The sequence below is a fragment of the Sus scrofa genome, chromosome 12 (genome assembly GCF_000003025.6).
Source record: "Sus scrofa isolate TJ Tabasco breed Duroc chromosome 12, Sscrofa11.1, whole genome shotgun sequence".
NCBI classification, from domain to species: Eukaryota; Metazoa; Chordata; class Mammalia; order Artiodactyla; family Suidae; genus Sus; species Sus scrofa.
Genome location: NC_010454.4, coordinates 965,308 through 980,934, shown reverse-complemented (window position 1 = coordinate 980,934; position 15,627 = coordinate 965,308). Strand labels below are relative to the sequence as shown.

Sequence of the window (15,627 nt, the reverse complement as noted above, 5' to 3'; positions counted from 1 at the left end):
CCAAAGGAGGGACCAAGACCAAAGGGGGGCAAGCCCGTCCTGCCCTCCTCAGGCCTCTGGGGGGGCCACAGCCAGAGCAGCTGAGCTGTGGGTGGAGTTGGGGGGCTGCAGAGCCCAGGGCAAGGCCGGGGGACACTGAGCTGTGTGTTCAGGAAGACAGAGCACCGGGAGCCAGGGCGTCGGGGCTGAGGTGGGAGGAGCCTGGTGAGGGGTGGCAGGGGGCGAGGGGGTCTCTCCCAGTCTCCACCTTGAGGGCTTCGAACAGGTGGGAGTTTTTCACCAGGAAAACTGACAGTTCTCCAGCTGGACCTGTGCCCCGTGTGCTTGGAACGGGGCAGATCACTCACCCAGCTGAGGACTGGAAACCGTCCGCAGACTTGGTACAGGCGTCCCTCGAGTCATCGGCAAAGTAGTGAAGTCCCAGCGCGGCCCCGCTTGACCTCAGGGAAAACCAACCAACCTTCCTACTGAAAACACCACTGCTGGAGCTCCCACTGCGTCCAGCGGGGTCAGAGGCTTCTTGGGAAGCCGGGGTCATAGGTTCCGCAGCCCGGCACCGTGGGTTAAGGATCCAGCATCACCACGGCTGCGGTGTATGTCACAGCTGGGGCTCAGAGTTGACTCCTGGCTCAGGAACTCCATGTATTGGGGGCAGCCAAAAACAAAAACAAAACCCACCCCTGCTCCCACCCTAGGGGCCTTGGGACAGGGCCAAAGGCCCTCCTTGGTCAAATGGACCACCCTCCTGAGGAGCTGGCCTTCTGGAAGGGACCTAACTTCAGGCAGAGGAGCCAGGCCGCCAGCCGGCCCAGGAGGTGAGCTGAAGAGGCGTCTCCACCTGGGCTCACTCCCCACACCCGGGCCCAAGCTGTGTGTGGCAGCAGCCTAGGAGTGAGTGTGCAGACTGGGCAGAAGCAGCACGTTTATTGGGTGGGGGTGGGGGTGGGGCGGGCGCTCAGGTGGCCAGGTAGCCTCCGTCCACCGGCAGAGTGGAGCCGGTGGTCATGCTGCTCCGGTCGCTCAGCAGGAAAAGGATGGCGTCCACCACGTGCTCCACCTCTGCGGGGAGGTGCGGTCCAGGTGCGATGAGGGGGCTGCCTCCCCCCCCACCCCACCCCCCCACCCCCGGCAGACCCCTGGAGCCAGTCCCCACTGGGCTCCGGCCCGAACTCACCAGCAAACCTGCCCAGTGGGATGCGGTCCAGCATGGCCTTGGCCTTCGGGGGGTTGCTCCAGTTGGCCCGGCCCATGGGCGTCATCACCACTGTGGGGTTCACTGCATTCACACGGATCTGCACCAGGACGGGCAGGGGTCAGCAAGGGGGCTGGGGCTCCCTGGGCACCCGGGTGGGTGACGGGAGGCATCCCCGTGGGGCTCGCCTTGTGTGGCCCGAGCTCCAGAGCCATCATCTTGGTCAGCATGTCCAAGGCCCCCTTGGTGGAACCTGTGACGAGGGACAGCAGGTGTGGGGCCCGAGCCGGCTGCTCAGGCGGGGGTGGGGTTAGGGCAGGGCACGGCCAGGGCTCGCTCACAGTAGACGCTGTGGTTAGGCAGGGCGCGCTGGGAGGCCTGGCTGGAGACATTCACGATGGACCCCGGGGCTCCCCGAGCTATCAGGCCTCGGGCCACGATCTGAATCACAGAGAGCGTGAGGCAGAACGGGGGGGTCACCCACCCGTTCCCACTCCTGCCCTGAAGGCAGCTCACCTGGGACACCTGGATGACGGCCCGAAGGTTCACTTCAAAAGACCTGGAGCCAGGGGGATAGACCCTGGTCAGGTTCTGCGGCAGGAGACAGCCCTTTCCCGGGGGGTCCCCTCCTCGCCTGGCTCACCTGTCGCAGGCCTCCTTGGTGACCTCCAGGAAGGGCTGCATCAGCGCCACCGCCGCGTTGTTCACCAGCAGGTCCACGGGGCCCACGCCACCCAGCGCCCGCTCCGTGGCCTCCCAGTCGCCCAGGTCCACGCACACGGGCTCTACCCCGGGGCACTGCGTATAAAGGTGGTAGGGTCACATCTACCAGGGGCTCCATGCCAAGAAAGGGTATACAGCTGGGCCTCTGCACCAGAGGGACGGGGAGCCAGGTGTGGCCGACCTTTGAGTCCGACAGGGGTCAGCGGGCCCAGAGGAGCCGGTCGCCTTCTTGGGGCTTGGAAGCCCAGGCTGGGCGGGGGAAGGGGAGTTAACTCGGCCTCTGGGCCCCTGGTCAACTCAGGGCTTCGCTTGGGGACCAGGGCCCTGGCCCCGCCTCCAGCCAGTCAGTCCACTTCCTCCCAGCGAGAGTCTCTGGTCCCGAGCCTGCAAGGCAGCCATTTCTGCCTCCTTTAAGTCCAGGGAGCGTCGTCTTTCTCCCGCCTAGTCGGCGGCCCACGAAGGCAGCGCGCCGGGGAGGGGGTGCTACGGTCCTTGGTGAGTCCCAGCGCCCGACGCCTGCACGTCCCGGCCCGCCCCCGGCCCTGCCCGCTGCCCACTTTGCTGGGGCAGGGCGGCGCCTACCTCGCGGACCAAGCTATCCAAGTCGGCCTGGGTCCGGCTCACGGCCACCACCTGCGCACCCGCCGCGTGCAACGCCTGGACCGTGCTGCGCCCAATGCCTGCGGGGAGCTCGGCTCAGTACGCGCGCGCCTCCCCGGCGGCCCCCTCGGCCCACCTTTGCCTGTCCCGGGCCGCCGCCTCGGACCCACCTTTGCCCGCCCCGGTGACGAGCGCCCGGCGCCCCGCAAGCCCCAACTCCATGAGGCCTGGGCCCGCTCTGGGCGCTGCGTCCGCCCAACCGAGTGCCAGGGTTCGGCTGTGCGCAGGGGTCCGCGCGAGGCGAGGGGCGGGACTCGGCGGCCCAATCGCAGGCGGTGTCCTGGCGGGGGCGGGGACATGGAAATAGCGGCCTCCCCGCCGGGGCGATTGGCCGGAAGAAGTGGGCGCGGCAGGGCGGAGCCAGCGGGATCCCCGCTCGACCCCCGACGTTTTTCAAGCAGCCAGGTGGCAACCCTCAAGCCGGGCGTGAAAATGGTTCCGCGGGTCCCGCTAGCGTTTTTCCCCTGCCAAGGAGATTATTATAAAAAAGCAGATGTGCAAGCTAATACCAGCAAGAGCGTAGCAAAACGTGACACGGAGAACTCAGTGCCAACACGGTTTGCTTTGTTTCTGAAAAGAACGGTTCGGCAAAAAGAATCTCAGGCTCCCCTTCCCCCCGCCCCCAGACCTGGGAGGCGCTCTCGCCGGCTCCCTTGCGGTGCTGGGGGCCAGAGTCTGGACAACCCAGTAAGCCTGAAGAAGAGGCCAAGGCCAGCAAAGGTACGCTAGAGCCAACAAGGGGTCGCCCTGCCAGCCCACAGTAGGCCACCAGGACTTTGAACACTTGGATAGGCGTTCCCATCGTGGCTCAGCAGAAAGGAACCTGACTAGTATCCATGAGACCACAGACAGGTTCGATCCCTGACCTTGCTTAGCGGGTTAAGGATCCAGCGTTGCCGCGAGCTGTGGTGTAAGCTACAGACCCCACTCGGATCTGGCGTTACTGTGGCTGTGGCCTAGGCTGGCACCTGTAGCTCGGATTCGACCCCTAGCCCGGGAACCTCCACGTGCCTCGGGGGAAGCCTTTACAAAAAAAGGAAAAGAAAACTTGGACAGAGTGGGAAGGCTTGGGGTCATCGGGTACACGGTGGCCAGCAAAGGCAGGCATTGCTTCCTGCAGCTTCAGGGTCAACTAGAGATAGATGTGTGTTCACGTGGCCGTGTGTGCACGGGCTCCTGTAAAAGCTATTTTGTTCTGTGGGCCGTGGTGGGAAAGTCTAGAATCACTGCCCTGAGGACCTTCTGTAGCCAAGGGTAAGGAATTGGTGACTGCAGGGCTTCTGGGTCACTGGGGCTTTGGGCCCAGAGGGGTGGACAGTCTGCAGGAGAGGGCGGCCAGGGGTAGCAGGAGACCCAGATTTGAGAATTCCCTGGAGGACAGCCAAGCCAGTCCTCCACACCAGACCTGGCCTGTGATGCAACCCTACCCTCTGGCCCCCCCCGGCAAACCCTGCTCTCTGCCTGCCAGAAGCCAAGGAGGGGACATCTGCTAGGTCCTCTCACTGGCTTTACCCGGATGATGTCCAGATCCTCTGACTTGTCCGGTGATCCTCGGAGATCCAGCTGGACTGACTCAAGGCAGCTTTGGCATAGCCTTGCTCTGGGAGGCCCTGGGGTTGGCCAGAGGTGCCCTCAGCACTCCCCACCTCCACAGGCCCCATGCTCTCCCAGCCCGGTGGTACCATTGCCTGGAGGGCCCCAGCCTAGCCCCCCAGCCCCTGACCCCTTGCCCGGGATCGGACACTGCGCCAGCTCAGCACACCCACACTCAGAAGGCGTGTGCCCTAGGGGAACCTGACTGAATCCCCACAGGGCCTGCAAGACCCTCTAGCCTCCTCAGCTGCAGGGTCAGGCCAGCAACAGTAGGTAGGGCAGCAGCTGTGGATCCCTCCCCAGCTTGGGCTGCCCTCTCATGGGGTGAAGTGTGCCCCCAAAGTGGAGCTGGGTTCCCCAGGGTCACCCCCTGCCCCTCATACCCGGGCTGAAGGCTCAATCCCATCTTAGGTGGCCTGTGGTGCAAGGCCTCTCCCCGCAGCTCCCTCCCGGGCGGGGCCAGAGCCGCAGGGGAAGAAAGGTGGCTGCAGGCTGCCCTTTGCCCTCTGCCCTCTGCCCTCTGCCCAGAGCTGGTTGGGTGTTGAGGCAGGGAAGTGGATGCAAGGAAACTCTTCCTTGCAAGGAATCGCAACCTTTCAGCTCGAAGGCGGGGTCAGCGGTGGATCCGGCTAGCTTCCAATCTCTGTCCCCCTTACTTCTTGGAAGGTGAGTGTGTGTGCCCCCCAGTCCCCCACCCTGCCCTCCCCAGCCTCGGGGAGTGCCCATCCAGAGCCCTGGCACGACTGGCTGCAGGAGAATGGCCTCCATTTATTCAGGCAAATCACCCCAACCCTGAAGAGGAGACAGTGGGCGGACCGACAGGGGAGGGGTCTCCTGGCGGGCGGGTGTAGACGCTGAGGGTGGAGGATGGGCTGCTGGCGCGGGTAGGGAACAGGCCTGTGGGGCGGAGCCGCGGCGTGGCGTGGAGGTGGGGCCAAGCGGTGGAGCGGGGACAGCAAGCACCGCCTTGGGCGCTGGGGGAGGAGCTGCGGGAGGGGCGTGGCCTGCGTTGGAGGCGTGGTTGGTGGTGGGCGTGGCGGGTCCCAGCGAGTCTGGAGGCGGGGCGGGGCGGAAGGCGCGCAGTCCCTCCGGGTGCCCAGCGCCTGGCTCTAGGAAGCCAGGTACCCCGCGTCCACGAAGATGCTCGAGCCGCTGGTGGAGGCGCTGCGGTCGCTGAGCAGGAAGAGAATGCTGTTGACCACGTCTTCCACCTCTGCAGCGGGTGGCATGCGGAGTTAGCGCGGCTCTGCCTGGCTGGTTCGGTCCAGCCGCCCCGGCCAGGCCCGCCGCTCCAAGAAGCCCGGGCTGACCTGCAAACTTCCTCATCGGGTGGCGCTCCTTCAGCTTCCGGGCTAACTCGGGGTCCGAGGTGACACTACGGCCCATGGCCGTCAGCACCACGGTGGGGTTCACGGAGTTCACCCGGATCTGGGGCCAGGGGCCAGAGGGGCGGCCTCAGCCCGGGCCCCCTCACAGACCGCTTTGAGCTGGCTTACTCATCCCCTGACGACCCCCTCCCCCCGCCCTGTCTCATCCCCAGCCTCCAGCCTGCCCTCCCCACTCACCCCCCACCCCCCGCCATGCCGACCTCCTGCATTTCCAGGCCCAGGTCCTGGGCACCACCAGCGCGCCCCCCCACCCCCCACCATGCCTACCTTGTGTGGCCCCAGCTCCATGGCCATGGATTTGGTCAGCATGGTCATGGCGCCCTTGGTGGAGCCTGTGGGGAGAGGGCAGCACTTAGGACCCTTAGGGATACAGCGCACTTTGCAGGAGGCCCAGCCTGGGACCCCAGCAGCCCCTGCATGGAATGGGGGCGTCCAGGCCAGGCAGAAGGACTCACTGTAGGCAGCTAGGCCGGGGTAGGTGACATGGGACACCATGCTGGAGACATTGACAATGGAGCCAGGCACTCCGCGTTCGATCATGCTCCGGGCCACGATCTGGAGGCGGAGACAGGGCAGCCTGACCCCACCACCCCCAGGTTCAGGCCAGGCCAGCGCTGCGCCGCCTCCGCCTCCCACAGCCTACCTGGGACACCTGGAACACAGAACGCAGGTTCACGTTGAAGGACCTGCAGGGAGAGTCAAGTGTCAGAGGGACGATGGCCACGCCCGCCCCCGTCCTCCGCAGCCCCCTCCCCAGCCCACCTCCTGTCCCCTCCCCACCTGTCAAAGACCTCCTTGGTGGTGTCCAGGAAGGGCTGCATCAGCGCCACCGCCGCGTTGTTCACCAGCAGGTCCACGGGGCCCACGCCACCCAGTGCCCGCTCCGTGGCCTCCCAGTCGCCCAGGTCCACGCACACGGGCTCTATCCCTGGGCACTGGGGGGGGGGCACAGGCCAGTGACCAAGGGGAGCCCCGGCAGGCTCGTGAAGCATCCCCGGGCATCACAGGCCTGGGCCACGTTGGGGCGCACGCCTCACCTCCTGGGAGAGGCTGACCAGGTCGGCGTTGGTACGGGTCACGGCCACCACTCTGGCTCCTGAGACGTGCAGGGCCTTCACCGTGTCCCGCCCAATCCCTGCAGGGGTGCAGGCAGAGGGCCCAGCACATCTGGGTTGAGGCTGGGGGTGGGGGCTGCAGCTATGCTGCTTGGGAAAGAGCGCTCTGAGGGTGGTGGCCCTGGAGGTGCTGGGGTCACAGGCCTGGCCAAGCAAGGCCCAGAGGGCAGCCCCTTCCTGCTGGGCCAGGCGAAGGGACCTCGGCTGGATCCCTCATCTGCCTAGACCGAGTCTAGGAGCATCCTCTGGGGGTTCTCACTGACCAGAGAGAGGCTAGCGTCCTGTCCCAGTGGAGCCTCAACCGGCTGGCACGGTGGGTGGCATGGGGGGACAGTGGCAGGCACAGAGGGACTCGATCCCAAAACAGGTTTGTGAGGCTCTGGGTCTGGCCCCTCCCCAACCCACCCCTGCGGGGCTCCAACCTACCTTTCCCTGCCCCCGTCACCAGGGCCCGGAGACCACTGAAATTCATCTGCATGGTGCCAATGTCGAGCCTCTCTCCCACAGGAGAGGAGGGCGTGGGGTTTTATAGGCCACGCAGTGGGGCGGGTGTGTGTGGGCTGGCCCAGGGAGGGGAGGCTGGGGCCTCAGTGCCGCTTCTGTTTGTTTGTTCACAGAAATCTACCTTCCGGGAAGGGGCCGACCCTCCTCACCCATGACCCAAAGGTGCACCAGAAGCTGCCACCTAGGTTCTGGAAAAAAAGCTAAAACCCCAGGGTATGGCATGTGCCCCTTCCTGGCGGGCTGGGGGCCAATGGCCCGGCTGGGAGCTGGTCCCTGCCAACCCTGAGCCTGCTGCTGTGGGCAGCAGCCAAGGCAGAGTCTGCCTAAGGCTGGCCCCCTGCACCCCGCCAACCCCATCCCCACCAAGGATGTCTGGGGGCCACTCTGGCCTCCAGAGTCGTCGTCAGCTGCCCATAGCCAACCCGGGACTCGCACATCTCTGACACAGGCATGGCCCTGGTAGGCAGGTGGGTCCCTGGCCTCACTCACGTCAGAAAGCCCACCCCCATCTCTCTGAGAAGTGCCTGCTCCAGGAGGCCCCCATGGGCTTGCCCTTTGGAGGGCACAGGCACTGCCCTTGGTCTTGTGATTTCTCGGCAAATAAAAGGAAGGAGCTCTGGCCCTGGCAGGGACGCGGGTGACACAGCCAACCTGGCTTTGTTCCCCCACTTTTGTCAGAAGCTCATTCTTTTGTTTTGTTTTGTTTTGTTTTGTTTTTGTCGTTCCTTGGGCCACTCCCGCGGCATATGGAGGTTTCCTGGCAAGGGGTCAAATCCGAGCTGTAGCCACCAGCCTACGCCAGAGCCACAGAAACACGGGATCTAAGCCGTGTCTGACACCTACACCACAGTCACGGCAACGCCAGGTCCTCAACCCCACTGAGCAACGCCAGGGATCGAACCCGCAACCTCATGGTTCCTAGTTGGATCCGTGAACAACTGCGCCACAACGGGAACTCCCAGAAACTCATTCTTAAGAGGGATGCAGTGCAGGCCGTGGCGATGGAGCCCTAAACATCAATTGTGCACACGGGGCAGCCGGCCCGACACTGAGCAGCAGAGGCTGAACGCGTGCCCACAGTGCCACCTGCATGGTGGCTCCCATCCCTGTCCTGAGCCCGCGGGGCTGGCCTTCAGGGGGCCTGGGGGACAGGGACACACCTGGGCTGTGGCCTGGGAAGACCTCAGCTGCCACCCATCCCCTGCCCCATCGACTCACAGCGTTGCCGTCCCAACCCCCGTCGGCCCAGGTCGAAACCCAGCGGCCGCCCCTCCACCGTGGCCGTCACTGCACAGGAGGAAGGAGTTACTAGAACACCAGGGGGTCTTTCCCCAAGCACCATCTCCCTTTTTTTTAAATTTAATTTTATTGAAGTTTTGTCACTCTGTGATGTGTTAATTTCTGCTGTACAGCGGAGGGATTTGTGGGTGTTCGTATTCTTTTGCTTGTGGTTTCTCCCGGGACATCCCGTACACCTCCCTGTTCTATACAGCAGGGCCTTGTTTATCTGGCCTTTGTATGCAATAGTTTGCATCTGCTAACTCTGAACTCCCAACCCATCCATCTCCCTTGGCAACCACAAATCAATTCTCTAGGTCTCTGAGTCCATTCGCTAATGTTGATTTGTGTCATATTTGTGATTCCACTTCACTGATATCATGGTATTTGTCTTTCTCTAGAGATAAGTTTTATTTTGAAATAATTCAGAGTTGCAAAGATAATAGCCACTCCCCACCCCCACTCAACCCGGCCAAGCCATTCGAGAAGCATCATGCTCCAAACTAGCATTCCTGGAGTTCCCACTGTGGCACAGTAAGTTGAAAATCCAACTGCAGGAGTTCCCTCTGTGGCTCAGTGGTAACAGGACTAGTATCCCTGAGGATATGGGTTGGATCCTGGCCCCACTCCAGTAGGTTAGGATCCACCAATCAGAGACTGGCGCAGCCCAACCAATGGGAAGCCCCGTATCTGGAACCCCCCCCCAGCTCCTCCAATGGATTCTAGTTATCACAGCCCCCTCCTCACCCTGTAAAAGCAGGGTCCGCGCTTGTTCCCAGGCTCTGCCCTAGTTCATTGATTGTGGCTGTGATTCCTCTGCTCTTCCCGAATAAACCTGCTCTCGCTGGTGCAAGGAGCAGCTACTCTCAGTAAAGTTGGCAAGTGCTTGCTAGCCCTTGGCCCTTGCCCTCCTGGGCCCCTCACACCACGAATTCAGGAACCCCAGCTCCATGGCAGCTTTTGCCCTGTGAGGAGAAGAGCCCCACAGAGCCCCGAGGATGCTGGGGTGCCCTCATGCATTTCTTCCCGTCAAGGAGCAGCAGAAACGAATCCAACTAGGTACCATGAGGTTGTGGGTTCAGTCCCTGGCCTGGCTCAGTGGGTTAAGGGTCTGGCATTGTGGTGAGCTATGGTGTAGGTTGCAGACGTGGCTTGGATCCTGCGTTGCTGTGGCTGTGGTGTAGGCCGGCGGCTACATCTCCAATTCGACCCCTAGCCTGGGAACCTCCACATGCTGCGGGCAAGGTCCTAAAAGGCAAAAAAAAAAAAAAAAAAAAAAAAAAAAAAAGTGTGTACTGAGAAGCACATCTCCGGGCTTTCTGGGTGGGTGAGTGGGGGGGAGCGGGTCTCACAAGCTAAGTCCACTGCAACATTCGCTCTCTGCTCCCTGACCCCCTGCTCCACCACCTGGCACAGACATTCGGGCATTTTCTGTTCGTTTAGAGTGGCCACCTGGGGGCCCAGGTTTGCCAGCCAACTAAGCACAATGGTGGAGCCCCCTGGCTGCTGGCAATCGAGCCCTGATGCGGCAGCCCTGCTCAGGGAGCCCCGTCTACGCCGCCTTCTGCAAGTCCCGGGGCCGTTCTCCCCGATTCTGTGCCTTTTACAGCCCCACCTGTCCCCGCCAGGCCCTCTCTCAGGGCCGCCTCTGGTTGAGGTCTGGCGCAGGAGGGCCCATGAGCTGTGTGCTTGGAAGCACCAGCTGTTCCCTGCAGCCCGGCGGGGCCGGGGGAGGGAGCAGGTTCTGGCTCTGAGTTCCAGGGCAGGCAGCTCCAAGCATCACCCCCTCGCCCGGCCCCTGCTCCAGCTGCCACCATCACCAGCCGATGCTGCAGCTTTAACGACAGGCTCCCTGTGGGGTCAGGAACCATGTTGCCCAGCATTCAGGTTGAGCTTTGGTGTCGGGTTTGGACGTCTCTGCCTGCGTCCTCTGGGGATCCGCGCCTCTTCCAGGGCCGCGCCGGACATGTTCAGGCCCCTCTGCCAGGCCTTGGGCTGAGCTGGTCCTTCCCTGGAGGGGACTTTGGCCTCTCCTGGGCACTTAGAAGCAACCAGCTGGTCCTGTTAGACCTGAGCTGAGGAGCACAGGTGCAGGGCAAGGCCGGCGCTGGGGAGGGGACATGGCGAGGAGTCCCGGCAGGAGCAGGAGCAAGGGGCAGTGGGGGAGGGGGCGTCCCGGGGAAGGAAAAGGGCTGGGGGAGGGGAAGCGGATGCCAACAGACAGACCCGGGAGGGCACCCGGAGTCGGGCAGAGGGACAGGCAGCCTGAGGGCCTCATGCGGCCACCCCCACCCCCGCAGGGCAGACTGTTTTTCTCCTCCTGGGATTCTGGGTCCTTCCTTGTCCACAATCCTCCTGCCAGGGGGCTTCCCTCTGCCCCCCCCCCCGGTTCAGATGCCGTGGCCGTGGGGCAAGGGGGCAGGCGTGGGGTGCAGAGTGTCCCCCCACCCCCCACCCATGTGGCTCCTGATCACAGAGTGAGGCCAGGGATCGAACTCACACCCTCACGGATCCTAGTGGAGTTCATTTCCGCGGAGCCACGGTGGGAGCTCCCCGGAAGCTCCGACGGTTCCCGGTCCCACCCTCCGTGTCCCTTCCCTTGGCTGACCTTCTGTATCCTTTTGCTTTAGTAGAACTGTGATCGCAATTCCTGCGGTGGCCCAACAGGATCGGCAGCATCTCTGCAGCATCAGGACACAGGTTCGATCCCTGGCCCGGCATGGCGGTTACAGGCTCTGGCGTTGCTGCAGCTGTAGTGTAGGTCACAGCTGTGGCTCAGGTCTGGCCCAGAACTGCACATGCTTTGGGGTGGCCGAAACCCTCCCCCGTTATCTCAAGGACAGCAATTTCCTAGCAAATCGTGGGACCGGGACGTGGTTGTGGGGTCCCCTGAACCTGGCCTCAGACCGCTGTTTACTGGGCACCCACGGGACAAACCCCACCGTTGCTGTGGCTCCACCTGAGGAAGCCGGGGCGGCGCTCAGGCTCAGGCCCATGGAGGCCGCCTCCTGGATCCTGGCTCTTGGATGCTGTGACCGTGGCCAGGACAAGTCCCCCAGGCTCACTGGGGCTTGGCAGAGAGCAGCCAAGTGTGCGGGGCCCTAACTTCGCCACTGCACCTGCCCGCTGTTTTGGACGGAAACAGCTATGACCACAACCCTCCTGCCCCCTGAGTCCGCAGGGATGGTGACATCGCCTGTCCTCTGGCCAGGTGGCCTGCTCCCCCCTCTTCTCTGCAGACCCTCGGCGCCCCTCCCCCGTCTCGGCCCGGGGCGCCCCGCCCAGCACACACGGGCTTTCTGCCTCCAACCCCAGCCCTTCTGACGCCCCACACCCTCGGGAGTGACCCGGTGACCTTCCCTTCCCCAGCCGCTGGGCCCTTCTGCACCAAGGAATTTTCTGCAACAAAAGCAACTTGTATTCCTTCTCCCTCCTTAACACAGAGGCATCAGAAACCAAAGCCCGTGCGGGCACCCCTCGAGCCTGATGTTTGTGCTAGTCTCATTGCCCTCTTCCCCCGCTAAACCCACAGGAGCCCTGCCTGTTCCCAGACCGCTCCTTGCGGCCAGTCCTGCGGTCCCCGCCAGCCCTCGCTGGGCGGGCCTCGTTCCTCTAACGCTCTTGGCTGCACTCAGCTCGGGGGCTGCCCTGGGAGGGGGAGGGCAGCACGCACTTGCTCGTGTGCACACACACGCGGGCACACACGTGCTGGCCATGGAGCTGTGCCGTGGGGACGAGGAGGACGGCGTGGGAAGGGGCTCCTTCGAGGGCTGGAGCGCAGCCACCGGGAGCTGAAGTGGGGGGCGTGAGCGCGCGCGCGCGCATGCGCGGCAGGGGGGCGGGGGGGGAGGGGGCTCGGCCCCCGAGGGGACGGCAGGTGGACCGATGGGTGACCTGGGTGAAGGTTCTTCCCAGAAGCCTATTCATGTCGTTCTCTGGAGCCCTTGAGAGGGAGGGTGGTTTTATTTGCTTTTCTTGTTTCTCAGGGTGAGGAGAGGGCCCTTGAAACTCGAAACTGGAACGGACCTCAGAGGGGACATTTGGGGGGGGTGAGGGGGGCTGAGATCAGGGCTGCCCGGGGTCCAGGACAAGCAGCCTTGAAAGGAATGGCCCCCCAAGGGCCAGCCCTCAGGTGCTCGTGGGGCAAGGCCGCACTCGAGACTGACCTGGGAATGTCCGCGGAGCCTCAGCTCCTCCAGGCGCCACCCCGCTGGGCTCCTGCACCCTGGCCTGGCTCTCAACCCTCCGTTTGTTCTGTCACTTGCAGGAGAGAGGGCGGGGCTGGGCCCGCTGTCCCTGTTCCCCCCGCCCTTGGCAGAGAGTGTACTTCTAGCGTCTGTCTGCAGAGTGAAGTCATGAACATTTAAATGAATAAAAGAAGGCAAGGAGGGCAGCCAGCCTGCGGCCCCACGGCTCACGGGCTGTGACCTGGGCCTGCCCAGGGAGCGTCCAATCAAGCAGGCCGACCAGCGGGCAGTCCATGGGCTCGGATAACAGCCCCGGCCTGGTCCCCATCCATGGTGAGTGGACGGGGCCTTATTACCATCAATAAATAGGGCTGTTAGCAAGAAAGCACTATTGGAGTTCCCGTCGTGGCGCAGTGGTTAACGAATCCGACTAGGAACTGTGAGGTTGTGGGTTCGATCCCTGGCCTTGCTCAGTCGGTTAAGGACCCGGCGTTGCCGTGAGCTGTGGTGTAGGTTGCAGATGAAGCTCGGATCCTGCTTTGCTGCGGCTGTGGTGGAGGCCGGCGGCTACAGCTCTGTTTGGACCCCTAGCCTGGGAACCTCCATATGCCACGGGAGCAGCCCTAGAAAAAGGCAAAAGAAAAAAGAAAAAGCACTATTGCATTTCCATCATGGCCCAGCAGGTCACGAACCCTGCTCTCTCCATGAGCTAGTGGGTTCGATCCCTGGCCTTTCTCAGTGGGTTAAGGATCTGGCGTTACCGCAAGCCACAGTGTAGTTCACAGATGCTGCTTGGATCAGCTGTGGCTGTGGGGTTGGCCGGTGGCTGCAGCTCCAATTTGATCCCTAGCCAGGGCACTTCATATGCCATGAGTGATGCCTTTTATATATATATATGTATTGCCCTCCCTGTCGCAGGGCGTGAACCCTAATTGGAGGTTAATGGGGTCTGAATCCCCAGAGCGGTGTTGGGCTGCAGGCAACACAGGCAGACTTCTTGGAGGAAGCAGCAGGTGCGGCCGAGAGAACGCATAAGGGGATCTGGAGAACCTGTTCAGGTCACTGGAAGCAGTCACCAGTCCTGTCACTGCTCGTGTGTGCACACCCGGGCACAGGGCGGTGTGGGCACACGCACTTGGGCACACACACGGGGACACACGGGCACATGTGAGCACACGCACACATGGGTGGTAGGATGTAGAGGACCCGGAGGTTGGCAGGTTCATTCCTGATGCCCGCTGAGCCGAAGCCAGGTGTGGCCGTGTCCTCGTCACTGCACTTAGGGTCCTCCTGCCGCACAGCTACACTAAAGTGGGGACAGGACCCTGGCACTGGCTGGAGCAGGTCACCCCAGCCAGATGCCAAGGGAGGACGGCTGTGGCACGCTGGCCGCTGCCGCCTGGTCTCAGGGTGCCCACTGGGCAGAGTCTCTCGAGGGCCCAGGAGCTGGGACAGGACTGCAGCCTTTGCAGGTCACCATGGAGGGGGCTGGGAAGTGCTCGCCCCCCCGGGAGAGAGACTGGGGGCCACGTGCAGGGCATATTTTATTTTCTTGTGGACAAGGGAGGGATTGAAAGGAGAAAGGACCTACGACCGTCCGGCCTTTGCTTTCCTGCCACTGTCCTGGTCCTTCTGGCTCTCAGGACAGTCCTCGTGTGGCTGGCAGTTGGCCAGGGCCCCTGCGGCCAGCTGACCATGCGGGGCATAGCTCCCCAGGTTGAGATCCCGACCCTAGGCCTCTGTGCTCCCTGCAAGTAGACCCAGGGCTCCCGCTGCCCCAGGAGCCCCGCTGGGGCCTCACCTCCTGGACCGACGCAGGCTCAGCGCCAGGCCTTTCCTGCCATGGGCACCCCTGGGCCCTCAGGCCCCCAGGGCATGGGCTCCTGCAGGCCTCCCCTTTTTTCCCTTTTTTGGCCACACCTGTGGCAAATGGACGTGTCTGGGCTAGGGATCGAATCTGAGCCACAGCTGCAGCAACACCGGATCCCTAACCTACTGGGCCCCAGCCGGAACTCCCCTGCAGGCCTGCTTTGAGGACCTCGGACGCCTGTGGCCACCTCTACCCCGAAGGGCAGCCCCAGCCGGTGGCCTTTCTGGCCCCTCGCACTCGGCTGGGTGCTCTTCCCTCACCTGCAGGGAGTGTGACTTCCTGCCATGGGGGCCAGAGTCTCGGAGGGCAAAGTGACGCGCGGGGAGGGGCCCCGCAGACACGGGGCAGGGCGCGAGGCACAGGCTGACGCGCAGGACGTAGCGGCGCCCCACTGGGGAGTCTGTCCTTCTCAGGACACCCCCCACCCTGGGGGCTCTGCCCCCCGGGAAGCTGACTTGTCCGCAGCTCGGCACCGGGGTCTGGGGAAATGAAAGGGCACCTCGTGCCAAGGTGACTGGGCGGGTCCCACTCCCTGGGGCTCCTCTGCCCCCTGGAGTGCCCACGGCTCCCCAAGTGGGGAAAGGCCCCCCATTTAATAGGATTATGGCCTGATGGGCGGGTGTGGATGGCAGCGGCCCTGCCCTCCTTTGTCAGGAGGCTAAGCTCTTCCCTGTAGGGAGGGGCTCCTGGGAGAGGGGAGCTCCTGAGGCACAGAGGCTCTTGCGGAGCCTGTAAGGTGATGCCCCTGGGAAAGCCGCCCAGGCCACTCCAGGATTAGCGGGGATGCAGAGCTGGGCGGCATCGGGTTTCGGCAGGCAAGCGGTCTCTTGGGGGATCCCGCCCCAGCCTGGGGCACAGATGCCCTAATCCCTTCTGGAGTCTACATTTGGAGGGGGTGACCTCAGCCTGGAGGCACAGGGCCCCGAGTACCCCAAGTCCAAAGCGGAGGGCCCTGCTCTGGGGTCCAAGGTCACCCTCGGGGTGAAGGGGTCAGGTCACGGCCCCTCAGCTCTTCTGCCAGCGGAGGCCTGCCAAGTCCGAGGCAAGCTGCTCTGGTCTAGTCCCTGAAGCCTTGATAAAATGCACAGGGAGATGGGAGTTTGGAGCCGAATCCCAT

General features: G+C 63.4%; 3 protein-coding genes across 3 annotated transcripts; 1 reads left to right on the top strand and 2 right to left on the bottom strand.

The window, feature by feature from the left end:
• On the bottom strand, positions 893-2,804 carry LOC110255927 (L-xylulose reductase). The gene is made up of 8 exons (XM_021066401.1): positions 2,686-2,804; positions 2,498-2,595; positions 1,836-1,990; positions 1,709-1,751; positions 1,534-1,633; positions 1,381-1,445; positions 1,175-1,292; positions 893-1,059 (listed from the first exon to the last, which is right to left on the bottom strand). The coding sequence occupies exons 1-8, from the start codon at positions 2,735-2,737 to the stop codon at positions 956-958; spliced, it is 735 nt and encodes a 244-aa protein (XP_020922060.1). The 5' UTR covers positions 2,738-2,804; the 3' UTR covers positions 893-955.
• LOC102160997 lies at positions 1,207-11,913 on the top strand. Its single transcript, XM_021068067.1, has 5 exons — positions 1,207-1,266; positions 1,845-1,994; positions 2,336-3,295; positions 4,752-4,834; positions 11,084-11,913. The coding sequence occupies exons 1-5, from the start codon at positions 1,207-1,209 to the stop codon at positions 11,556-11,558; spliced, it is 1,728 nt and encodes a 575-aa protein (XP_020923726.1). The 3' UTR covers positions 11,559-11,913.
• On the bottom strand, positions 4,918-7,155 carry CBR2 (carbonyl reductase 2). Its single transcript, NM_213827.1, is given in 8 exon segments — positions 4,918-5,381; positions 5,479-5,596; positions 5,824-5,888; positions 6,012-6,111; positions 6,200-6,242; positions 6,337-6,491; positions 6,594-6,691; positions 7,098-7,155. Coding segments are annotated over 8 exon segments (735 nt in total). The 5' UTR covers positions 7,150-7,155; the 3' UTR covers positions 4,918-5,277.

Excerpts from the sequence above, each read along its gene's own strand:
- LOC102160997 (XM_021068067.1), top strand. The coding sequence starts at position 1,207 with ATGGCCTTGGCCTTCGGGGGGTTGCTCCAGTTGGCCCGGCCCATGGGC. Across the intron at positions 1,267-1,844 it reads CCATGGGCGTCATCACCACT|GCCTCCTTGGTGACCTCCAG; the intron begins GTGGGGTTCACT and ends CACCTGTCGCAG. Across the intron at positions 1,995-2,335 it reads GCTCTACCCCGGGGCACTGC|GGAGCGTCGTCTTTCTCCCG; the intron begins GTATAAAGGTGG and ends CTTTAAGTCCAG.
- LOC110255927 (XM_021066401.1), bottom strand. The coding sequence starts at position 2,737 with ATGGAGTTGGGGCTTGCGGGGCGCCGGGCGCTCGTCACCGGGGCGGGC. Across the intron at positions 1,752-1,835 it reads ACCAAGGAGGCCTGCGACAG|GTCTTTTGAAGTGAACCTTC; the intron begins GTGAGCCAGGCG and ends CCCTGGCTCCAG. Across the intron at positions 1,060-1,174 it reads CCCACTGGGCAGGTTTGCTG|AGGTGGAGCACGTGGTGGAC; the intron begins GTGAGTTCGGGC and ends ACCTCCCCGCAG.